We start from the raw sequence: 11,125 nt of genomic DNA on the forward strand, positions 1-11,125 counted from the left end.
TAGTGGCTCATGAAGGAGAAGAGGGTGGTGCGACATTATCATCATCATCATCATTATTATCATTATTGTTATGAAATTAGGGACATTAATCCACTAGATAAGAGAATATAGTAATCGTGATATCATTATTATTATTTATAATTGCAACGGACCAGATCGATCGAAATGGAGGCAATCCACATAATGGTTTTTTGTGTTCAGATGGTAATTATCAGTTGGTACAATCGTATCAATGGCGAAATCACAAACCTAATACTGAGTTATGGGTACAAACATGGGATGGAAACTTGGCATGTCGTAGATATACTAAAATGTCAAAATCGTATAAAGTAGGACATGTCACGACATGAACATGGATATGAATAATGTGTATATTTTCTATGTACCATATAGTTTTATACTATATTTTCTATATAATATTTATAGTTTTATACATTGTACAATATAGATAATCTGTTACTATCATATATGAAATTTACAAACATACGTTCAAATGGTTAGCGATCATTTACAATCTACTTCAAACATATCTATATAACATTAAGGAGTTGCAAAAGCCTAAGTAAAATGCTTATTGTCAATATTTGATATATTCTATAGCCTTGTAGAGATCATATAAGTTGCTTACATATATACAATGCATCAATATATATGCTGATGGTATGAGTCCTAATATATTTTGATGTGCTCAACATGTGTTAGGAAATATGTTGTCTTCCATTCTCTCTCTCTCTCTCTCTCTCTCTCTCTCTCTCTTTGTTTTCATATGTTGGTTGGCATGACATTGAACGAACTATTTTAACGGCCATAGAGAACATTAGGACCACGTGATGGGGAAGTGGGAATTTTTCGAATTTGTGTTACTAACTTAATCTTTTCTTTTTGGTTTCTTAGATACATCATGTCTTGTGAAGAGCGTCTATGATCTATTCTAGCTTGTAGTCTCAATTCTAAGTTGACTATCGTTGATTAAAATTTCCAAGCCATTGAAGGCAAGGATTTTAATTTTGAATAATACTGCCCGTATCGGGCGGTACGTATCGGTCTGTCAGCAGACCAATATGCGGACCGCCCGCTACTTAGCGGTAGCGTCGATTGGTGCTGTTTTCGCTCCGTTATCACCCTAAATCGACCGTCACCGCCAGCCAAGGTTCGTAATATCGTACCGTACCGGTATTTCGACCTGGGCTCGGTACCGGTACGGTATACCGAGCAGTACACCCAGGTGTGCCGAGTACAGTGCACTGCTACAGTGCTACAGTGCACTTCTACAGTACTACATTGCACTACTACAGTGCACTCGGACCGGTAACAGGCGGTCCGCGTACCGACAACCTATCGGACCGGTATGTACCGCCCGTACCGGGCGATACAATTCGGTACGGTAGACCCTGTCGTCAGCTACCAAATGATATTAGCAGAGGGAGAAGAAAAGGGAAAACCGGAGATCCGGCGTCACTCTCCCTCGATGATCTTGATCCGTTGCCGCCCTCCCTCGTCGGACGCCGCAGATGATGTCGCCTCCTCTTCTGAGGTGATGAGGCCTCGACGTCGTCGGCGACTTCTCCTCATCTGCGCAGGGAGAGAAGAAGCCTTGGCGACGTTACGGGGAGAAGCGGTTTCTTTCTCCCTACATAGGTAGAAGGAACGAGGCATTTTTTTCTTTTTTTTTTACTTTTTTGCGTAGGGAGAAGGAACCCTCGATTTCTTCTCACCACGCGAGCAGAAACCGAGTGACGTCGCCTTTCTTTTTTTATTTTTTCGTGCGGGGAGAAGAAAACGGTTTCTTCTCCCCACGTGGGTAGAAACCAAGCGACGTCACCTTTCTTTTTCCTTTTTTTTTTGCATGGGGAAATCAGGCGATGTCGTCTTTCTCTTTTTTTTTTCGCGCGGGGAGAAGTAAACGGTTTCTTCTCCCCACGCGGGTAGAAACCGAGCGACGTCGCCTTTCTTTTTCCTTTTTTTCTTTTCGTGGGGAAACCGGGAGACATCACCTTTCTCTTTTTTTTTTTTTTTTCGTGCGGGGAGTAGAAACCAAGCAACGTCGCCTTTCTTTTTTTTTCGTGCAGGGAGAAGGAAACGGTTTCTTCTCCCTACGTGGGTAGAAACCGAACGACGTCACATTTCTTTTTCCTTTTTTTTGTGTGGGGAAACTGGGCGACGTCATGCGAGCAAAGCATGGGGAGAAGGAAACCTCCTCCTCACGCGGGCAGAGAGTGGTATACCGAAACATACTGCTCGGTATACTTATACCATACTGTACCGACCTGAGTTTGAAACTCTGATACGGTACGAAATTACTAACCTTGATTGAAGGTATATAGTTGCTGTAAATTACTAGAAAAAATCTAAACTGTATATTGTACTGTTTTTGTATCTATTTAGTATTTACAATATTTTCCTCGTATAGAGAAGGCAACCATGCTGTGCATTGGTTAGCGAATTTTGGGGAGTTAATAGATGTTCTAACTTATTGGATTAATGAATTTCCTGTTGAATTCGATGTTTTGACCTCGTCTAATAGGGGAGAGGAGATGGATATACGGGGCTTCTGTTGACTTCTTAATACAGTCTCTTTAAAAATAAAACAATATTTTCCTCGTCTATGGAAGGTTTCAGTTTTTACTTATTCCTAGAGTGAGGCTAGCAAATTATTTTCAGTTTGGTGTTAACCTAGCATCAGTTATGCCCGTAGCTTGTCCCAATTTCTGACTCGATGTTCTATCATCAGTTGGATTCTTTGCCTGTATGAATCTAATTGCAATATTTTTTCCTGTCTATGATACGGTGTTATGTTTCCTTCATTACCTTTTTATTCTCATTGTGGACTTCCCAACTGTTGTCTATTCTTTGCAAAATGTTAAATAGAGGTCATATATAATCATTGTGAGGCATCCTTCATTACCTTTTCCTTCTCAATATAGATTTTTCAACTGTTGTCAAATCTTTGTAATGTTAGTTATAAGCATCATGAGGCATTATAAAAAGTGGGAATAAGTTGTATGTACAATGCAAAAGTTATTGCTATCGATTTCACTTTCTTTAGTAATAAAGTGAATTCCTTTATCCATTTGCAATTGTCAGCTATCGATAGCCATAATTATGCATGACACAGTGGGAATGAGTTGTATATACAATGCAAAAGTTGTTTCCATCAATTTCACGTTTAGTATCAAAGTGGATAGATCTTTTATCCATTTGCAATGATGAGCTATTGGTATTGCTTGGTGGTTAGATATGTTTAATGTTACTCTAACCTAATAAAATCCTCATATTACTATGGTGAAGAATACTCCATGAATTGCAGTTGGTGGCACATGAAAGTTAAAGTGCTACAAATTGTCAAAGGAAGCAACAGAAAACAAAATCAATAGAGTGCTTGAGGCAACTGTCATTCTGGGATATAGGGGAGAATTAGATGCAAATAACTTTATCCTTGCATGTGAAGAGGTCTTTTTTTTAATCCAGCTCCATGATGTTGTATCACTTTTATTGTATACTTGTCCATTCGAAGTGAAGAAAAGTCTCCCAAGAACTTCCAACTAAGCATCACTACTAGTCTAACATTTTATTAAGCATAAAGTGGAAAGCAAGCTTCCAAGCATCAACCATCATGTCTCACAGTCATGTTTATATAGGCTTTTCTTTGGTTAGTCTTGTAGACTAACTAGGGGTCTAACTAGTTAGAAATCTTGATTTAATAGATAAGTAATATGTTGAAAATTGCATATTAAGCCTATGCTATAGTAAGGCTAGTTATGCTATAGTATCTGTGCAGCACTACTGAAAAATTGATATATTGTTTGGAGAAGGAAAGTGTTCTCCATGTAGAATGGTGGTCTATTGGTAGGTTCTTTTTGAATTAGGAATCACGGATCTCGATCTCCTACAAATTGTTATAGGGGCTTGTATCTTCTAATTGGTTGATTCTTATTTGATGTGCTTCTTATTTCCAATTCTACCCCTTATAACCTTTCAGCTTTTCCTTGTCAATAAAAAATTGATTAGATGTTGAAAGGGCTGCTGCATCATCACCTAAGCCCTCTAAATTGAACAACCCTACTGGAAATAGGGCTGAGAATATAGATTTGCCCGATACAGTACTGTGCTGGTTAGGCCATCCTCTTGGTAACCATTGCCTGAGCTTGATCAAGCTCACATTGGATTTGTAACAATTCTGCTCTCCTGTGATTCACCTCATCTTAATGTAAAATGACAAATTTGCCAATTCAAAGCATGTCGCATATTAGGGACTTCACCTCTTGACACTTGAAACAAGTGTCTTCTTGTCATTTCAGCTTTCCTGTTGTCTCATAGTGTCAATTAAAATTCCATATTTCTTTATTGAACCACCTTATATAGGGAACAGCATTGGCTCCCTTGACATCTTTCCAAAAGAGATTGACTTGGTACTTCTTTGTATGGAATTATTCATGCTTCCAATTTGTAAAATTTATCAGCCATCCTTTACGTGGATAGACTGCAAAACAGTTGATGGTTTCTGCTACTAACCAGTTTTCTTAATGAGGCAAATGGCAGCTAATAGTGCAACGTTTAGGTAGCCCTGTGTGAAGGCATTGAACTGCATAATAATTGGCAGATGTTCTTGTTCCAATGTAGCAATTTTTAAACTTGTGAATGTTGTGATTTTAGATTGCCATCAAAATCCTCTTGATCATCTTTTGCTATGATTCTGTTTAGGACCATAAGATTGCCCGACTTGCGACTGTGTTTAAGAGCTCATTTTTCATTGTGATGGAAGCAAAGTTCTGTGGGTCACCATTTTTAACTATATCTTGTTGTTTGCTAGTTTCACCAAACTTATGGTTGATGTTACTTTCTAGAGAGCTCGGGTGGTGTTAATATTGCAAGGTAATTGCAGTTCAGTCTTCTGTAGGTCTGTCATGATTGGTCTCTCTTAGTTTCAAATATCAGGAATTTCCTTGTAACAGAAGTAGCAAGGATGGCCATTTTTCAGCAACTTGGGCTTCACTTATTGCATAGTTAATGAGATTGGTTTTGGTAATAGGGATCAGTAATGAATGATAGATTGGAATTGACAGAACTGATTGGATTGGATTTGGAGGATTGAGATCCATATAACTAAAACTAATTGTATATAATAACTAGTGTTTTGAAAAGGCCCTTGCCTAGGAGCTCGTGCAAGGCAAGGCAAGGCCAGGCTAGAGAGTCTTGAAGAGGGTCGGGGCGAGTTGTTTTAAACAGGAGCAACTCGGTGCATGCTTGTGCCAATCGAAGCTTGGGTTCGATTTGGCTAGCTTGGGTTCAATCAATTTAGTTTAGTTGGTTCAGCCAAACCAACTAAAGTCCCACTTAACATATGCAATTCTTTTACTTTTACTTTTATGTTAAAAAGAACTTGAGAACATAAAAATATTATATGTTAATTTGTTTTTACATTTACTTCTAAAAGTATATGTAAAATAAAAAAATCTAATTAAGTAATGGGTAATAGTTAAAGTGACTATGATATTTTCGAGGGAAAAAGTATTGATCATATCTTACAAGTATATTGCTATACTAAATAATTATTTTATATTTGTTGTATAGAAAGTCCCATAGTCATCCATTTGCAGTTTTGATGATAGTATTAGCTCTACTATATGACCCTGTTGCTAAGATAAGTAATAAAAATTTGTTTGAAGAGAGCATACGTAGAATAGTGGATTAATTTTGGATTCCATGATATCTCTCTTCATCATGAAAGCATTATAATTACTTTAGTATGTTGAGAACTGATTCCTATTCTTCCCTGGTATCTCCTATATCTTTTTCTCTGTCTAATATGGTGAATGACAACCATTCTTCAATAATGAGAGGCAACAATGCAATGATTGCAAACAAATGGTGAATGCAATATTGTTGCTTATCCTACTTAAGTTTGTAGTAATGGTTATGGATTTATTTTTGTTTTTTTTTTCATCGAGATCTGTCCAAAACATAGTTGAACCAATCCATATCCTGGCTGGCCACAGATTGGCCATCTCTTGAGTCTGGTTCAAGCTTGAACCACTTCATAATGAATGTCTAAGTCCCATTAGAGCAACATTGCAACTATACCAAGGTTTTCTAACAAAAAAGCAAAGGCAGCTGCAGAATTATATAGATGGGAATTAAACACTTATTATTGCTTTGTTCTCCATTATCTGATAAAGCATGAATTTCAACTATCTGGGGAAGTTTCTGTTCTTGGTAACTAAACCCTAGTGGCCAATAATTCATTTAGTGTGTTTGAGCTAGAACACAAATGTTGTGGGTTTAATTTGGACTGGCATTGATGCACCAAGTTCTAAATTCCAGTGATTAAATCAATTAGATCAAGTGTGTCCCTATGGAAATTCCAATCAATCTGAAGGTTGTAGTATCTTAAGTTAAAGTTTCCATAGTTTTTCTTTGCATTTGTTTTCTTTTTTATCCCGTGTGTTGTTGAAAATTTTAATAAGTAATCGTGAAGAGGACTACCTTGTCAAAATAAGTGGAATCTTGGATCCTATAGGAACATTTTCTCATAATCTGGAATGAACATTTGGGTGGAATTTGAGGTGATTTTGCAATGGTAAATAGCAGAAGTTTTTCACTCTTAAATTGTATTAAGATTAGTGTCTTTTTGTCTTAATTTAGGAATGGAGGCTTTTTGAGAGCCAAATAACTGCAGTCAGTTTGTGCTATAGACCACTATTAATATAGCTCTTAATTACACAAATATAAATAGTAGTGCATGTGAATAGCACCAGAACTAAAGCATGTCATATCAGTTATGGTAAAGCTAGTTGTAAGACAGTATCCACATTCCTCAGCCCTTGACCTGAAATAAATCAAACCAGGGCTTCATCTTAATTTTAAATCTAACTTGAGGTCAGGTTAAGTTGGAACAAGATCAGGCTGTGGAGTTGTGAAATTGCAGCAACAGATTCTGTATTTGAGATGTAATAAGTTGTGAAGATGAAAAAAGACGGTCATAGAAAAGATATCTAATGTGGAAAAAGTTGATACACTTTGGTGATGACTGATGACATCTAGAGCAAAGAGTGTTATCTGGCTTGAGCAATCCTTGGAAATGGATTGTCATCTATCGAGTCCACTGCTTGATGGCTTGCATATTGAGTTATTTTGAAGCGTCACAATGATGTATTATTGAAGAGATTGAAAGGGGTGATTGAGGGTTTCAGCAGCCTGCTCAGGCGTCATTAAGGATGCCATAGCAGATGTCACCATGGCAAGGAAGCTAAAAAATGAAAGGCAACAATTTGACTGGGATGGGATATTTTTTAGTTTTGAGACAAAACTATATTGAAATTAGATTGCCAATATTTCAGCATCAATCTGGCCAGTACTAAGATCACATCGGCTTGATTGATCCCTGCTCAGACTAAGCTCAAGGAATCCCTTATTAGTGCTAGGACTTTGGGTTAGTTCTGAATTCCAAGTTCATTCATGTTTACTTGTATAAGTTGCAGCTATGGCTATAGGGTTGGAAGAGTTTTGATAAAAAATCTCCATAATGTTACAAACTTGATGTGCAACAAATGAATTGACTAATAACTTTGACATGTTTGATGAAAACACAACAGCCATTTATTTTTGCTTTATATTTATTATTTTGAAGTATCATTTAAACTTGAGATATATGTAGATTTTTCTGGTTAAATTCTTTTATCTACTTTTGAGTATCCTTTATTCACAAAGGTAGTGAACCAAATGGACTACCATGTTCAGTTATATGACAGGCGTGTATCACTTTTATCGGTCTTCATTTATTTTTTATTCTGATTTCTGTTCATAATATTTTTTTAATAAATAGTTATTTCGTTTTTTATAGCTAACTTCGTGTTCATTTATGAAGTTTGTTCTTTGTGTGATCTGTCCCATGTCTTGTATTATAAAGAAAACTTTGTAAGCCAACTGTATGGCTAACCATTTTTTATGGATCAAAGAGTTGAATGATTAAGAAAGAAGACAGAAAAAATTGATATAGATTTGAATATTGGGGTGGATGTGTCAGATTGCTAGAAGAGATAAATTACTTTTTTTTTTCACGAATAATTAGGTTAGACCCAAAAGATGATAAATGAGAAAAAATGAGTTCATGTTGACATATTCAAAGAAGGATCTGGCAATGCTCTGGTTGGATTGAGTCAAGTTGATTAGAATTAGTGGAGGGGTGCAGAGATATCTAAGAATACTTTATTAAAACGAATTAAAGGAGATTTGATTACTCTTGATATAGTTAGTGATGTGCCTCTAAAGAGAGCGTAGTGGTGCAAAAAGATCGGGAAGCTGACACCAAATAGTTGGAGATGTTATGGCTTGTTATTTGTGGCATGTTGCTGGTGTGATTGATTGTAAGCAACTTAGGGTTAATATTTCAATAGGCCAAAATCCTTATCCATATGTTTATAAACTTTTGCTGAATTTCAGGTCCAGAAGTTTCCATTCAGGAGCTTGCTGACTCAATTTTTGCTAGCAGGCTCTCTTGTAGAATCAAAAAAGTAGGTGCCACTCTTTTCTTTAATAGTTGTATCATTTTTGAACTTAATAGTATCTACTTTTCTTATGTTTTGAAATCATTTCTAATTTATTAAATCTTCTTGTAAATATTTATTAGAAGATCTATGTGTAACTTGTCTGTTATTTTGAATGATGGCATGTAATGATGCTTGAATTAAAAAGCTTAAGCCAATGAATTGGATAATACATTAGAAGGTGCTGGATAGATTGGCTGGTAAACATTTTATCAGGTCACCCCAAATTCCTGTATCAAAACTCATCTTCACCACTTACCCTTTGTGAAAAACAAGATAATGTATCAAATATTTATAAGGTTGCTTTCAACAGGCATCATTGTAGTTGAATAGTGCTGTGTGTTACATTAGCTCGACTCGGACTTTTCTTTCTGCTTTCATCTGTCGTCTGTCCATTTGTTACTATGATAACTAGAGAATACAGATGTCTCAATTAGGGAAGATAATATATTTGATTTTAAAGAAGTCAAACTATCGAATTTATAGAACTCCGTTCCATCTCAATATGATGACCTTAAACTCAATATGATGAATATGGTTCTTCTCTCATATCTGCAGGATCAAACAGTCGATGGAAGTAACATTAAAACTGAACTAGATTACACTGACCATGCATCAGAAGAATTAAAATGCTATCATTCTGTAACTGACGCATGGGAAGCTCATGCATCAAGTTCCAACAAAGAGTTTTATGACTATGAAGAGAAGGTGCGAGTGAAAAAGGCCAAAGGCACAGTTGTGGATGGTGAATCATCTTTCAGCCATAGCGCTAAACAGCAGGCTAGATGGGAAGCAGCATGGCAGAGCAAACCTAACATTTTTAGTAAATTTGAGATGTCTGATCCAGTATTTATCAAAAAAGAAGTGCCTGAACAAATGACATCAAATCTAAATGGGAATATTCATGGGATCCTCTCCAGAGCACCTTATTTTTTCTATGGAAATGTTGTGGATGTTTCCAGAGAAACATGGAGAAGATTATCTGAATTTCTGTATGGTGCTGAGCCAGAATTTGCCAGCTGTCAGTTCTTTTCTGCTTTCATGAGAAAGGAAGGTTACCTACACAACCTTCCAAGTGGAAGAAGATTTTACATTCTCCCCAAACCGCCTGTGACCCTCGGAGAAGCGCTTCCACATACCAAAAGGTGGTGGCCATCATGGGACACCCGGAAACAGTTAGGCTGCATCAATGCTGAGACCAAAGTTGTTCGGCAGGTGTGTGAGCAGCTTGGAAAGATGATGATGGATTCACAAGGAATGCTTTCGAAAGAACAGCAAGCAAACGTTCTTCACCAGTGCAAAACACTAAATCTGATGTGGGTGGGTCAATACAAATTGAGTCCCATTGAGCCAGACCAAGTGGAAGGCATCTTAGGATATCCAAGGCATCATACTCGCATTTGGGGTCTGGAACCAGATGAAAGACTTGGGGCACTCAAGTACTCTTTTCAAACGGACACCCTAGGCTATTATCTTTCGGTATTGAAGTCTATGTTTCCTGATGGGATGCGGGTGCTCTCTATCTATAGTGGAATCGGAGGTGCAGAAGTTGCCCTTCACAGACTTGGTATCCATCTTAAATGCGTCATTTCCGTTGAACCATCTAATATCAATAGAAGGATAATCAGGAGATGGTGGCAGTACACTGGACAATCCGGAGAGCTAATACTGGTCAGAGGAGTCGAGAAGCTGACAACTCAGATGCTTGAAAATCTTGTCCACAAGTTTGGTGGATTTGACCTCATCATTGGTGGGAACCCAGGTCCTTGTATTCCTGGAAGTTGTAACGCGAGCATCTTGATGGGGATGGGTCCAAACCCCTTCTTTGAGTTTGTTCGTGTGTTCCAAAGAGTGAGAAGCATAATGGGAAGAAGCAGCAGCTGATGACAAGTAATATCACTTGTGGTAGATTCTAAACCAAGTAGAGTTTTTAAAAGAGAAATGACTTTTGCACACTATGATGGTTAGCAGTATGAAGATGTAACTTTTGTGGCAGCAAAATCTTACTAGATTACGCTTGTGGTGTCACTGGATACCCCATCTACTAAATTGCATCTCGATTCTCTTGATTTAAGGGTATTGACAAAGAGAAAAGTTGTTACATAAAAGAGGGATATTAATTATTATATAGCGATATTTTAATGGCTAATCTATTATGTTTTATTTGGCTTAAGATGAACTGTAGCTTCCAAGTCGTAGAGAATGGTGGATATCGAGAATTCGAGGGGACATGTTGACCAACAAGTAAGTATAAGGTTGAAGCTATTAACTATTTACGAGGATATTCCTATGGATGGGGCTTGTGACGGGTAATTTTGCATGGCCAAAAAGAATCTATATATATACATGTATACATGTACATGTACATGTATATATATACATGTACATGTATATATATATACATATACATGTATATATATATACCTATACATGTATATATATATACCTATACATGTATATATATATACCTATACATGTATATATATACATATATATATATATATATATATATATATATATATATATATATATATATATATATATATATATATATATATATATATATATATATATATATATAT

General features: G+C 36.6%; 1 protein-coding gene across 3 annotated transcripts in view; it reads left to right on the top strand.

Annotated features, from left to right (window-relative positions):
- LOC135595151 (probable inactive DNA (cytosine-5)-methyltransferase DRM3) overlaps positions 1-10,692 on the top strand; it is a 56,437-nt gene extending 45,745 nt beyond the window's left edge. For all 3 annotated transcript variants that reach the window (XM_065085697.1, XM_065085698.1, XM_065085699.1), the window contains 2 exons: positions 8,440-8,510; positions 9,102-10,692. In XM_065085697.1, coding sequence (XP_064941769.1) covers positions 8,440-8,510; positions 9,102-10,427 — 1,397 coding nt within the window. In that variant the 3' untranslated portion in view covers positions 10,428-10,692. The remainder of the gene's footprint in view (positions 1-8,439; positions 8,511-9,101) is intronic.
- The last annotated feature ends 433 nt before the right edge of the window (positions 10,693-11,125 follow it).

This window comes from Musa acuminata, chromosome BXJ1-10 (assembly GCF_036884655.1).
Source record: "Musa acuminata AAA Group cultivar baxijiao chromosome BXJ1-10, Cavendish_Baxijiao_AAA, whole genome shotgun sequence".
In the NCBI taxonomy this organism is placed as follows: domain Eukaryota; kingdom Viridiplantae; phylum Streptophyta; class Magnoliopsida; order Zingiberales; family Musaceae; genus Musa; species Musa acuminata.